The 15,304-nt window shown below is 43.1% G+C and overlaps 2 protein-coding genes across 2 annotated transcripts; both read right to left on the bottom strand.

Annotated features, from left to right (window-relative positions):
• Positions 1-2,011: 2,011 nt before the first annotated feature.
• On the bottom strand, positions 2,012-8,169 carry LOC311125751 (multicilin-like; the record flags this gene model as incomplete). Its single annotated transcript, XM_084199779.1, has 7 exons — positions 2,012-2,479; positions 2,664-2,774; positions 3,267-3,505; positions 6,334-6,394; positions 6,998-7,077; positions 7,214-7,289; positions 8,077-8,169. The coding sequence occupies 7 exons, from the start codon at positions 8,167-8,169 to the stop codon at positions 2,012-2,014; spliced, it is 1,128 nt and encodes a 375-aa protein (XP_084055905.1).
• Positions 8,170-11,903: 3,734 nt separating this feature from the next.
• Positions 11,904-15,111, bottom strand: LOC311125753 (cyclin-O-like; the record flags this gene model as incomplete). The annotated part of the gene is made up of 3 exons (XM_084199780.1): positions 11,904-12,794; positions 14,174-14,359; positions 14,737-15,111. 3 exons carry the CDS (start codon positions 15,109-15,111, stop codon positions 11,904-11,906), a joined length of 1,452 nt encoding a protein of 483 aa, XP_084055906.1.
• Between the last annotated feature and the right edge of the window lie 193 nt (positions 15,112-15,304).

The following is a 15,304-nucleotide window of genomic DNA, read 5'->3' as shown; positions in this document are numbered from 1 at the left end:
AAGTGATTTACAATTTTGAATTATCTGAGCATGTAGGCAGCGTACTGCTCAGATAAGGAGGGTTGGCCAACCCTGAGATATACACTACATTACCAAAAGTATGTGGACACCTGCTCGTGGACATCTAATTCCAAAATCATGGGCATTAATATGGAGTTGGTCCCCCCTTTGCTGCTATAACAGCTTCCACTCTTCTGGGAAGGCTTTCCACTAGATGTTGGAAAATTGCTGCGGGGACTTGCTTCCATTCAGCCATAATAGCATTAGTGAGGTTGAGCACTGATGTTGGGCGATTAGGCCTTGCTCGCTGTCGGCGTTCCAATTCATCCCAAAGGTGTTTGATGGGGTTGAGGTCAGGGCTCTGTGCAGGCCAGTCAAGTTCTTCCACACCGATCTCGACAAACCATTTCTGTATGGACTTCGCTTTGTGCACGAGGCATTGTCATGCTGAAACAGGAAAGGGCCTTCCCCAATCTGTTGCCCCAAAGTTGGAAGCACATAATCGTCTAGAATGTCAGTGTATGATGTAGCGTTAAGATTTCCCTTCATTGGAACTAAGGGGCCTAGCCCGAACCATGAAAAACAGCCCCAGATCATTACTCCTCCTCCACCAAACTTTACAGTTGGCACTATTCATTGGAGCAGGTAGCGTTTTCCTGGCATCCGCTAAACCCAGATTAATCTATCAGACTGCCAGATGGTGAAGCTTGATTCATCACTCCAGAGAATGCGTTTCCACTGCTCCAGAGTCCAATAGCGGCGAGCTTTACACCACTCCAGCCGACGCTTGGCATTGTGCATGGTGATCTTAGGCTTGTGCGTGGCTGCTCGGCCATGGAAACCCATTTCATGAAGCTCCTGACGAATAGTTGTTGTGCTAACGTTGCTTCCAGAGGCAGTTTGGAACTCAGTAGTGAGTGTTGCAACCAAGATTTTTACGCGCTAGGCGCTTCAGCACTCGGCGGTCACGTTCTGTGAGCTTGTGTGGCCTACCACTTCACGGCTGAGCCGTTGTTGCTCCTAGACGTTTCCACTTCACAATAACAGCACTTACAGTTGACCGGGGCAGCTCTAGCGGGGCAGAAATGTTATGAACTGACTTGTTGGAAAGGTGGCATCCTATGACGGTGCCACGTTGAAAGTCACTGAGCTCTTCAGTACGGGCCATTCTACTGCCAATGTTTGTCTATGGAGATTGCATGGCTGTGTGCTCGATTTTATACACCTGTCAGCAATGGATGTGGCTGAAATAGCCGAATCCACTAATGAAGGGGTGACAACATACTTATAATAATAATAATATAATATGCCATTTAGCAGACGCTTTTATCCAAAGCGACTTACAGTCATGCGTGCATACATTTTTTTTTGTGTATGGGTCCTTATATATAGTGTAGGTAGTATTTAGTCGAAGCTAGCAGTCTAATAACAGCAGCACCTACTACAGCCTCTGATAACATGTTCAACATCGCTCTAGCTCAGTGCTAATGCTAATTAGCAGGGTAATGCTAAGGGCTAGCTCTGGCTGGGAACCCAGTGCTGCTAAGGGCTAGCTCTGTCTGGGAACCCAGTGCTGCTAAGGGCTAGCTCTGTCTGGGAACCCAGTGCTGCTAAGGGCTAGCTCTGTCTGGGAACCCAGTGCTGCTAAGGGCTAGCTCTGTCTGGGAACCCAGTGCTGCTATCCCGAGTGGCGCAGTGGTCTAAGGCACTGCATCGCAGTGCTAGCTGTGCCACTAGAGATCCTGGTTCGAATCCAGGCTCTGTCGTAGCCGGCCGCGACCGGGAGACGCATGGGGCGGCACACAATTGGCCCAGCGTCGTCCAGGGTAGGGGAGGGAATGGCTGGCAGGGATGTAGCTCATTTGGAAGAGCATGGCATTTGCAACGCCAGGGTTGTGGGTTTGATTCCCATGGGGGGCCAGTATAAAAAAAAATGATGTATGCACTCACTAACTGTAAGTCGCTCTGGATAAGAGCGTCTGCTAAACAACTAAAATGTAAAATGTAAGGGCTAGCTCTGTCTGGGAACCCAGCGGAAGCGGTACCCTCCCTGGGTCGTCCTGGAGGTGAAGGCATGTCCGTGAGGGAAGGTCTGAGTCCTGATCGTACAGTGTTCTCTAATTGAAGTCCTGAAAGACGAGTCACTACTGCTCTCTCCTGCCTCTGCGCCCTCCATGCTCACCACAGGGCCACCTGTGGTCCTGGATGTCTGCAGTCCAGAGAACACCCCAAACATCAGTATTCTCTCTGGGTCCCTATCCTGGGGACGAGGTGGTTGAGCGGTGCTGTGGTGCAGGACGGTGTTGCAGCGCTCGCTGACATCCCGTAGGATGTCTTCCACACACCCAGGGGGCGATGTGTCGTCACAGGTGTTGTCCAGACGCTGCCTCTTACATGGGATCGTTGACATGGGGGGTTCGTCACAGGGGGAAGTTGGGGGTTGTCGAAAACACGACGGTTCATTCACCATCATCAGCTTCTGAGAGAGAGAGACAGTGAGAGACAGAGAGAGACAGAGAGAGACAGGGAGAGAGAGAGAGAGAGAGAGAGAGATTTGGTTGCAACCAGGTACTATAGTTTTATGTAGTTGAGTGATCATCTGGTGTGTTTATTCATGTGAATGTGTGTCCGCGCACGTGTGTGTTTCCAGTCTCCTGACTTACATCCAGTACAGAGGCTAGGTGTTTAGCTCTGATGGCCAGTTCTCTGAGGTGGACATTGCGTTGCTGCAGAGCATTAATCTCCTCCTGTCTCCTGCTCACGGTCAGGTGAAGCTGGGGAAAGACAAGAGGACAGAATATGTTACTGAAATGATGAAAACAGAGTGACAGTGTTTTAATCACATCCAACCTTCCACAGGAGTTTGACAGCAAAGAAGAACGTTGCAGAAATAAAAAAGGTAATGTGTGCTCGCTGTTGACTACTAACAGCAGCAAACTGGAAACTATCTTTCTGTAGAACATCTGTTGTATAAACATGACAGCACACCCAGTGAGTCTACATCGAGACACATGCCAATTAACCGCAGATTCAGATAAACTTCTTCCTGCACGCCTTGTCACACAAGGGCTGTGTGCCTGCCTGCCTGCCTGCCTGATAACTACTTTAAGGAAGTTGACTATGATTGAGTCATGTGGTTGTCTCACCTAGCTATCTTAGGATGAATGCACTAACTGTAAGTCGCTTTGGATAAGAGCGTCTGCTAAAGGACTCAAACGTAAAAATGAAACAGCTGTCTTCCTGCCTGCCTGCCTGTCTGTCTGTACCTGGCTGTTGGTCTCCAGTGTGTGTCCCAGGACCCTGGTGTGGTGCTGAGCAATGCCCCTCCAGAGTATCCCATCCTGGGCCTGATGCTGGCCGAGGCCTGGGTCTGAGGAAGGGTAGCCCTGCTGGTCCTGGTCCTCTGGAGAGGGCTCCCGCTGGGGGGTGAGAGGAGGGATGATACACCCTTGGAAGGCCACCAGATCGGCTGGAGACAGACTGCGCTCCAATGTGGCTGGAGAGTCTACATGGGAGAATAGGAGATTTTCATTTATTTCAATTGTTTATTTACAAAGGGACAGATACAATCAAAACATTGACACATTTAATATAAAACAGTCAGATGTATTGTCCCATCACACTTACATGGAAGAATGGGAGAGGAGCTTAATATAATATATGGGAGGATGGGAGAGGAGCTTAATATAATATATGGGAGAATGGGAGAGGAGCTTAATATAATATATGGGAGAATGAGGGAGGAGCTTAATATAATATATGGGAGGATGGGAGAGGAGCTTAATATAATACATGGGAGAATGGGGAGGAGCTTAATATAATACATGGGAGAATGGGAGAGGAGCTTAATATAATATATGCGAGAATGGGAGAGGAGCTTAATATAATATATGGGAGAATGGGAGAGGAGCTTAATATAATATATGGGAGAATGGGGAGGAGCTTAATATAATACATGGGAGAAAGGGAGAGGAGCTTAATATAATATATGGGAGGATGGGAGAGGAGCTTAATATAATACATGGGAGAAAGGGAGAGGAGCTTAATATAATATATGGGAGGATGGGAGAGGAGCTTAATATAATATATGGGAGAATGGGAGAGGAGCTTAATATAATATATGGGAGGATGGGAGAGGAGCTTAATATAATATATGGGAGAATGGGAGAGGAGCTTAATATAATATATGGGAGAATGGGAGAGGAGCTTAATATAATATATGGGAGGATGGGAGAGGAGCTTAATATAATATATGGGAGGATGGGAGAGGAGCTTAATATAATATATGGGAGAATGGGGGAGGAGCTTAATATGATACATGGGAGAATGGGGGAGGAGCTTAATATAATACATGGGAGAATGGGAGAGGAGCTTAATATAATATATGGGAGGATGGGAGAGGAGCTTAATATAATATATGGGAGAATGGGGAGGAGCTTAATATAATACATGGTGGAATGGGAGAGGTGCTTAATATAATATATGGGAGGATGGGAGAGGGGCTTAATATAATATATGGGAGAATGGGGAGGAGCTTAATATAATACATGGGAGAAAGGGAGAGGAGCTTAATATAATATATGGGAGAATGGGAGAGGAGCTTAATATAATATATGGGAGAATGGGAGAGGAGCTTAATATAATATATGCGAGAATGGGAGAGGAGCTTAATATAATATATGGGAGAATGGGAGAGGAGCTTAATATAATATATGGGAGAATGGGAGAGGAGCTTAATATAATATATGGGAGAATGGGGAGGAGCTTAATATAATACATGGTGGAATGGGAGAGGTGCTTAATATAATATATGGGAGGATGGGAGAGGAGCTTATTATAATATATGGGAGGATGGGAGAGGGGCTTAATATAATATATGGGAGAATGGGAGAGGAGCTTAATATAATATATGGGAGAATGGGGAGGAGCTTAATATAATACATGGGAGAAAGGGAGAGGAGCTTAATATAATATATGGGAGAATGGGAGAGGAGCTTAATATAATATATGGGAGAATGGGAGAGGAGCTTAATATAATATATGCGAGAATGGGAGAGGAGCTTAATATAATATATGGGAGAATGGGAGAGGAGCTTAATATAATATATGGGAGAATGGGAGAGGAGCTTAATATAATATATGGGAGGATGGGAGAGGAGCTTATTATAATATATGGGAGAATGGGGAGGAGCTTAATATAATATATGGGAGAATTGGGAGGAGCTTAATATAATATATGGGAGAATGGGAGAGGAGCTTAATATAATACATGGGAGAAAGGGAGAGGAGCTTAATATAATATATGGGAGAATGGGAGAGGAGCTTAATATAATATATGGGAGAATGGGAGAGGAGCTTATTATAATATATGGGAGAATGGGAGAGGAGCTTAATATAATATATGGGAGAATGGGGAGGAGCTTAATATAATATATGGGAGAATTGGGAGGAGCTTAATATAATATATGGGAGAATGGGAGAGGAGCTTAATATAATACATGGGAGAAAGGGAGAGGAGCTTAATATAATATATGGGAGAATGGGAGAGGAGCTTAATATAATATATGGGAGGATGGGAGAGGAGCTTATTATAATATATGGGAGAATGGGGAGGAGCTTAATATAATATATGGGAGAATTGGGAGGAGCTTAATATAATATATGGGAGAATGGGAGAGGTGCTTAATATAATATATGGGAGGATGGGAGAGGAGCTTATTATAATATATGGGAGAATGGGGAGGAGCTTAATATAATATATGGGAGAATTGGGAGGAGCTTAATATAATATATGGGAGAATGGGAGAGGTGCTTAATATAATATATGGGAGGATGGGAGAGGAGCTTATTATAATATATGGGAGAATGGGGAGGAGCTTAATATAATATATGGGAGAATTGGGAGGAGCTTAATATAATATATGGGAGAATGGGAGAGGAGCTTAATATAATACATGGGAGAAAGGGAGAGGAGCTTAATATAATATATGGGAGAATGGGAGAGGAGCTTAATATAATATATGGGAGAATGGGAGAGGAGCTTATTATAATATATGGGAGAATGGGAGAGGAGCTTAATATAATATATACGAGAATGGGAGAGGAGCTTAATATAATACATTTTTTTTTTATTACACAGGTGAAGCAAGCACACAATTTTTCTTCAGGGCATGTACCTAATAAAATCAAAACAACATTGAAGAGGACTCTATATTTACCTAAAACAATAATTCGCAATCTATATCCTAGCCTCCTCATCAATCATCAATACAGATCACAACGATTAGGCTATACTTTGTTGTTCCTCTGAATGATTTGAATCAATGTTCTTACCAGCTATGAAGTCCAGGGCATATTCACCGAATTCCTGGTCGTCTCCGTCAGAGTCGTTCACCTGTTGGATACACACACAAAAAGCGTATAGCCTCATTCACACCGAACAAGCTGAAATTGCACAGGCTAGATTCTAGAGGTTATAGCATACTCAAATTAACAAGAAGGAGCGCGGTTACCTGGAAATCCCAACTGAAATCCCAGCACGGTAAATATATTGAGGCGCATGTCTGGGTGCTCATGTTGCTGTGTAGGTGTTGAAAATGAGTTTGTTAGGACTAGCTTTGGTAGGCAGGTTGTCGACTATGGAGTGTTTTTCTATAGGTGCGTGGCACGAGCCAACTACACCGTCATTGGCGCGAGATTTCAGCACGCTCCACTGCTAACCTGTCTGTCAAATATTAACAGGCCGCCGGTGAGCGGGTGACTGGTGTAGTATGGAGCTATCATATCACCATGGAAACGGTTAATCCTCTACCGTGCAACTTGTCGGTGTGTATGTGCATCTTTCATTCTCTCTCTCTCTCTCTCTCTCTGTCTCTCTCTCTCTCTCTCTCTCTCTCTCTCTCTCTCACTCTCTCTCACTCTCTCTCTCTCTGTGTGTGTGTGTGTGTGTGTGTGTGTGTGTGTGTTTGTGCGTGTGTGTGTGTGGGTGTAATTTTACCTGGGAACCCAGGGAGTCGCTCTCGCGCCTCATCACGGACGCGCATTCCTCCAAGTCATCCCATGCTATCGTTGCGAATGCTACAAAACATAACCAAATAGAAATGACAAAAATATATATTAATTTATGACACATTATACTCTGAATTTGTATATTAGACAAAACAATGTAAAGAACGTGCATATAGTCTGAGCAATATGCCCATGGTCCACCCACCATCTTCAACGATGCAGGGATTCCGGTCCACATACACTGCGACCGGGCTGCTACTCCTGGGGAGCCTCGGTCTGCCCTGTGGATAAGAAACATTAGTTTCGCAATGTCTTTAATAACATTAGATAGGCCTACATACCGACAATGCATAAATTGCCATCCTTGCGTCATGTATAAAATGCAGCGCTGTTAAGTACTTAAGTAAAAATACTTGAAAGTACTCCTTAAGTAGTTTTTTTTTTTTGTATCTGTACTTTACTTTAATATTGATAACTTTTACCACTTTTACTTTTACTTCACTACACTCCTAAACACAATAATGTACTTTTTACTCCATACATTTTCCCTGACACCCAAAAGTATGTTACATTTTGAATGCTTAGCAGGACAGGAAAATGGTCTAATTCACACACTTATCAAGAGAACATCCCTGGTCATCCCTACTGCCTCTGATCTGGTGGCCTCACTAAACACAAATGCTTCGTTTGTAAATGATGTCTGAGTGTTGGAGTGTGCCCCTGGCTATCTGTATATTAATAAAACAAGACAATTGTGCCGTCTGGTTAGCTTAATATAAGGAATTCGAAATTATTTATCCTTTTACTTTTGATACTTAAGTAGGCCTATATTTTAGCAATTACATTTAGGCTACTTTTGATACTTAAGTATATTTAAAACCAAATACTTTTAGACTTTTACTCAAGTAGTATTTTACTGGGTGACTTTCACTTTTACTTGAGTCATTTTCTATTAAGGTATCTTTACTTTTACTCAAGTATGACAATTGAGTACTTTTTCCACCACTGGTAAAATGAGTATAGACCAGCAGATGTACCATAGCCGTGCAGGGTTAATCGTCTCTGTACCTTTTTAGCTGCTGGGTGTCTTCTGTCTTGGTTCTGATGAGGTGCCACTGTGTTTGGACAGATGGTCCCGAACACTTTTCTGTCTCCATGCATTCTCCTTTAGATTCAGCTTCAGATGGACACAGATGTATGTCCGTAGTAGCCCAGAATTAGACCAAGACTCACCAGACCAAGATTCTATACTGATAGCCTATATAACAACTATAGCCAACTGTAGTGGTTGTCACTCATGCAAAATTATCAGGCCAAGACCCACTGAGATTCTAGTTGAGATAGGTATTTATAGCCCGTATTCTCCCGGTTTATACCATTCCATGCCGCCGTCTAAAGTCTGTGGTCCAATCAAACCATTTCATGGTCTCTAGGGGCACGTGGCTTCCCCGGAGATTTAACAGGTGTAGAGCTAACGGTTTTTAGGCTCAGTGGAAAATGGTTCTGCGAGAGGCGGCGCCTACTTTACCGCGGGCTCAGAGTGCATTCAACAGGGCGCAGACGCGCGTAAAGCTAGCTATCCTGCTTGGAGACCACGGACCCGTTGCCAACAGATGCCTTCAGCAAGAGACTCACGGGCTTAGCGCCTTTCCATCTCCAGATTCAAACATGCTTAACTGATGGCTCATGCCCATGGTTCGCCGTTATCCAAGCATTATCGGGAAAAATTCAGAGACTTGGGTTTATTTTGGTAGGCCTATTTAAAATGTGATTTAGGCTAACCGGCTATCCGAGGAAAATCATTCCTGATCTTGAAAGATGGACACGATGTAGGCTAGTAGGAAAACTATAAGCATGTCTGTGTGTAAAAAGTATACTCTCCTGATATGCCGTAGCGTAATCAACATCAACATGACAGGCGGAAATAAAATAGGAAAGGAACAATTAATTATATCAGTGTAATTTTTTTTTTTTTTTACCTTTATTTAACTAGGCAAGTCAGTTAAGAACAAATTCTTATTTACAATGACCGCCTACACCGGCCAAACCCGGACGATGCTGGGCCAATTGTGCGACGCCCTATGGGATAAACAGTTTTGACATTAACCCTCCAAAAAGTCATTAATAAACCTTTTTAATTTCCATATTTACTAGGAAGCTAAGTGTTTTGTTTCTTGGGCTTCAGGAATGTGACTGAAAAAGTGTCTCTGGCCTTTGGGGAAAAAGATACTGATTGAAAGTAAGGGGATATATCGGTTAACAAATGCAGTGGTCAAGGCTATGACCGCGCCAGTGCAATGAGTGGAGCTTACTCTGGTGTTCAAAAGCGCTCATCAGACCTAGAGCCTAATGCTTCTATGTTTCTTTATGAGTTTTTGTTTAGAAAACCATCTCTCCGCGAAAGCGACAGTTACAGGGATGGTAAACACTGCTTGATTGCCGTAGCAACATCAGGGAAACTGTCCAGAAGGGAGTGATGCTTCAAATACTGCAGTTCTGTAGCCTAACATCTTTAATTGAGCCTCTCATTCTCCTTAATTGCCGGCCTCAACACCTTATGGAAAAATATTAACGGTATAGGAAGCTCTGGGGACAGGTCGTCTGGATACTGGACAGTCAATAAATTGGCAGATGCAAACAGATTGTCATATTTAGCTGACAACAGTTATTGAGGGCTTGAACAGAAAAAGTGGTTTTGCGATTTCGTTCGTACTGGTGAACCGGTGTTTGAGTTGTGTGGTAGTAATATCAACAGTAACTTATCTCTGGTATATCTTGGCATGCATCATTCAGGTTAAAATTTTGTGCAGCTACAGGCTGTGGTGAAAACATTTGCGCACAAAAATGCAAGACAACGCAGTCGTATACTGCAGCTGTAGGCCTCTACGTAGAACAAGAGAGAGAGAGACAAGCACAGACACAGAGAGACTGTTTTCTAAGAGAGAGACAAGCACAGACAGAGAGACTGTTTTCTAAGAGAGAGAGACAGAGAGAGAGAATCAGCATGGAGGACTTCAGGAGACCAGAGCAGTCTCAAGTTGGGTTGAATTTCATTTGATTTAAGTAAATTTACCTTGAATATTGCAGCCCATTTGTGTAGGCTATTAACCTAAATAGTGGCAGAATTCATCCTCAAGCCGATTATATTTTTCCTAATTGTTAGGCTGTTGTAGTGTTTATACAAAGTTTATAAATAGCAGCGAAAAAAGCAGTTAAATACATAGCTATAGACAGTAGGCTACACTGCATAATGAAACAATCCCTAGTAAGCTGGTGTTTTGAGGGTGGACTGACTGTATTATTTGGCATTAATATACTGGTTTTACGCACAACAACTTTCCATCCAAGCTGGGAGAGAGCGCGAGGACGGCTCATGGCATGCAGCATCAGGTAGGCTATACAGGACAGTTGTGTATTTTTTTAAAAGCCAGCAGACACCATTTATAGCTTTGTGAAATGTTAAGCTTAACATGAGGAAGTGACGACCAAAATAGGCCTACCAATGAACATTTAACCGTTAGCTAAAGCAAAGCTATAGGCTACATGCCCTGACATAATCTATTCGATTGGCAGCCAATTGCATTGGAATAACGTGGAAACAATGTTGATTCAACCAATGTGGGCCCAGTGGGCCATAGTTCTGGTAAAATCGTGGCTTGCTGTATCATTGATAGGCTTTATTATGTATTACTTGTGGTAGCAGCAGATTATCCGACTGAGCTGATTTGACCGTGATGAACAATCAATCTTCTTGGGATACATTCCCCACACACCACCCTCTCAACAGATATAAAAGATCCACACTCCTCTCTTGGTTTTATACGTTTAAATGAGTGAACAAGTCAGAAAACATATCCAGTACATTTATCAAGTAATAATTTAATATGTTTTCATCACATTTGCTGAAAAGGTATGTCACTTCACTGTTTATTGCATACAATAACGTTCCATGTTGCATTGGCCAACATAGCATCCAGGATCAGTACAATCTCAGGACAGTTGGTACAATAATGGTCCAACATTGGCCAACATAGCATCCAGGATCAGTACAATCTCAGGACAGTTGGTACAAGAATGGTCCATGTAACATTGGCCAACATAGCATCCAGGATCAGTACAATCTCAGGACAGTTGGTACAAGAATGGTCCATGTAACATTGGCCAACATAGCATCCAGGATCAGTACAATCTCAGGACAGTTGGTACAAGAATGGTCCATGTAACATTGGCCAACATAGCATCCAGGATCAGTACAATCTCAGGACAGTTGGTACAAGAATGGTCCATGTAACATTGGCCAACATAGCATCCAGGATCAGTACAATCTCAGGACAGTTGGAGAAACAGCTACAGAAGGTTACCCACTCAATGTATCTTACAGTACAATGACTTCAATAAGTTACAGAACCTAATGCAGTATAAATAGAGACCACAGTATATTGGTCAAAACATCGTCTACATACAGTACTCTATAGTAACGGTACGTTGATTATAATACAATACAAACATCGTCTACATACAGTACTCTATAGTATCAGTACGTTGATTATAATACAATACAAACATCGTCTACATACAGTACTCTATAGTATCAGTACGTTGATTATAATACAATACAATGCCAATGCTGTCCATTGACATTGTTCACAGTTTGTAGGCACAATCTGATAACTGTCATTTGCAGAAGTTAAATCATTTAAATAAGTCTGTGACAGTTACATTGCCAAGCACCAACCCCACAAGTGCAGGGGCAGCAGCGCTGTTGACTGGAAATCAAAGATTTGGCCTTTCATTTCTTGAGGTACGCAGGTCGTTTTCAGTCACATACTGTAGGTGCATTCAACAACAGTGCATTCAACTGAGATAGGTAAAACGTGTCAACCGTCATCATGTTGTCACAGAGTTATCATGGCCTGCAGTGCATCCTGGTTGAGTGACACCAGCAATCTAAGGTTGTCTAAACATTCCAGGTAGAGAGCATGAGTCTGGTCTCCCTCTCTACACTCCAGGTAGAGAGCATGAGTCTGGTCTGCCTCTCTACACTCCTGGGCGAGAGGAGCATGGGTCTGGTCTCCCTCAACCAGGGCTGAGGTGTTCCCAGATGGGGAAGGGTCATCCATTGACTGGGTGGAGTCATTCACAGATAGGAGGTGACCAACAACTGAAAGAGAGGAGTCATTGTCAATACAAGCGTGATTACTAGTCTCAGGCAAGGTTTGATGGGAATGGTCATTCTCTGAGTGGACAGGATCATTCTCAGATAAGCAGCGTTGTCCCTGTTGGTCCTCTTGCGAGGAGGCGTGGCCATATGTGAGCTCCGATGTCAGGGATTGGTCCATTGGCTCTTCCTCAGGGCCCTCAGGGTTGATCCTCAGCAGCTGATTGGCTGGCTCATCTGGGCCCTGGCTGGTTCTCAGCAGTTGATTGGCTAGAGCCAGAGCACAGCAGGCGGTCAGGGAAGGTGTGTACTTATTGAAGGCGTAGTCGGCCAGAGTGAGCTCACACACCCTAAGAGCCAATCCGCTGCCCCTGTTTCGCCTCTTCACTTCCTCACCCTTATCCCCAGCCAGCCTATGGGTAACGTTGCTGACTCCGTCCCCGCCCATATGCCGGCCAGCCTGGCTGTGATTGGTGTAGAAGTCCAGGAAGAAGGCTATGGTTGGTGCAGCTAGGCGGAAGTTGAGGCGGAGCAGGATGAGACATTCCAGGTTACACAGCTGCTCCCTGGAGAAGGCGTCACAACACAGAGACAGGAGCTGGCTGATCCGTGGACAAAACACCTCCACCTGAATAGAATTAGAAAGGGGAACAGAGAGAAAGAGACCAAGTCACACGCGCACCATAATATGAAGGGTTTATTTCCAAAACGCTATCTCTATCAATTTGTCACATTTGTGTTTCTTCACCAGAAATGATTGTTTATGGGCATCTTTATGTGAGTGTAAAATATTACTGTTTTCAGATTTTTTATTAATAGATTTTAGGTGTGTATTTTTTGCTAAACGCTATATCATTGTTTAGCTGGAATGGAATATTCGTATTCTGTATATTTGACTGTGATATGTGGTTGTATATTTGACTGTGATATGTGGTTGTATATTTGACTGTGATATGTGGTTGTATATTTGACTGTGATATGTGGTTGTATATTTGACTGTGATATGTGGTTGTATATTTGACTGTGATATGTGGTTGTATATTTGACTGTGATATGTGGTTGTATATTTGACTGTGATATGTGGTTGTATATTTGACTGTGATATGTGGTTGTATATTTGACTGTGATATGTGGTTGTATATTTGACTGTGATATGTGGTTGTATATTTGACTGTGATATGTGGTTGTCTATTTGACTGTGATATGTGGTTGTATATTTGACTGTGATATGTGGTTGTCTCTGGATAACAGCATCTGCTAAACGACTAAAATGTTAAATGAAAATATTTTACATACAGATCTCATATTACCGTATGCACTCATTAAAAATAAACTTTAAATGTTGATGTCACAAATGTATAATTTGTACAGTTCTTTAGTAAACATTTAGTTATTTGTTCCGTTTGACTGTGTAAAGCCTAGCAGTTCTACTTTTTTCTCTGAGAGTGAGGCGGATATACAATCATCGCCTGCTGATTTTGTACGTTTGCCCACTGACAAAGAAATGATCAGTCTATAATTTTAATGGTGGGTTTATTTGAACAGTGAGAGACAGAATAACAACAACAAAAATCCAGAAAAACGCATGTCAAAAATGTTATGAATTGATTTGCATTTTAATGAGGGAAATAAGTATTTGACCCCCACTCAATCAGAAAGATTTCTGGCTCCCAGGTGTCTTTTATACAGGTAAGGAGCTGAGATTAGGAGCAAACTCTTAAGACAGTGAGGCGGATATACAGTACAGTGTTATGCAAAAAAAACAGTCACTGAACAACCTCATGTCATGAGTAGTGAAAAAACACACCAATCTCCCTCATAAGTTCTTTAAACAATAAATGCTAATTTACACACATTTCTGAAAATGGATATATAGCGTTTTGGAAAAGAAACTCTTCATTTCCAGACTTTCCCTAAAACACAATTCGTCCTACGCCCAGAGCATCAAAACGGATCGATTAGTTGACTCCCCTCCCTGAATAGTCGACACACATGTATCATACGCACCTGTTTACAGGCGAGCAGCAGGGCGGTGACTCCCAGCAGCTGGAAGCAGTCAGCAGCCACGGACGTGGAAGCTAGGAAGCGGTCCATGATGTTGACCGCCAGGCAGCAACACTCGAAGGACAGACACAGGTATCGGTGTACGGGGATGAGCCAGCTGACCAGCTTACAGCGCGACTCGGCTGTCACCTGGAGAATACAGACGCAAAGAGCACGGTTAGACAATCACAATTGGCAGTTATAAAACCTACCTACACCGTAAAGGGGTTACCATGAACTTGACAGCTACAAATGACAGTTTTCTGTTACAGTGTAGAACTAAATTACTGTAAGACATGTCATAAATTGCTGTTATATGTCTAAATGATAACTGTTTAAATATTGGCAGGTCTATTATCATAACTGGGTTGAGATAAGGAGAAGACAAATGTCAATTTCTCACAAAATTAACAATAAAGTATTATTCTACTCTATTTTTATGCTATCTTGAATCTGCATGAGAAGACCTGCGCAGTAAATGCTGTGTATCTGGAACGAACTGCAGTATTAACCTGTTGCTTCCATACCTGCGGTTGTCGAACCAGACAGTTGACTGGATGAAACTGCGGCTCTTTGAGTTTCTGTATCTGATAACTAATCTCCCCGTAGTGTTGATACCAATTAAACAACAGTGTGTCGGAACTCCTTGGTGCCAGCGAGTCTTCATCTGTTACCGGACAATGACATTTCCGAAACTGCGATGGGGTCGGGGTTGGAGTTAGGAAGTCCTCTTCGAAACCAGAATCTGACAGTTTAGAAATGATATTCTGCTTTCTGACCCTCTCTGCCCGCGGTCTCCGCACAGGGGTGCACGCCGTCTCCTCGCTTTGGTCTCCGTTTGGTGATAAATTCTCCCTTGATGGAGATTGAGAACCGCTGTTCCTTTTCCTCCGTTTGCACATTCTGTCCGAGGCTTCGCCAGTTTGCGTAAATGACACCATTTCACCTATCTGTGTCAAGCTCTGCAACTAGGCTTAACTGTCACCTATTTGGAACTCTATCCGATATCTCTCTCTTGTAACTGCATTGATGTCACAGTGCTCACTTGTCATTGGTGGTCTGAGGAGGTTCCCGGTGTGTTCTCGCGCTCAAACG

Source organism: Coregonus lavaretus (genome assembly GCF_964263955.1).
Source record: "Coregonus lavaretus genome assembly, contig: HAP1_SCAFFOLD_1244, whole genome shotgun sequence".
NCBI lineage: Eukaryota > Metazoa > Chordata > Actinopteri > Salmoniformes > Salmonidae > Coregonus > Coregonus lavaretus.
The sequence above is the reverse complement of the archived record's forward strand: the minus strand, read 5'-3'. Positions and strand labels throughout refer to the sequence as shown.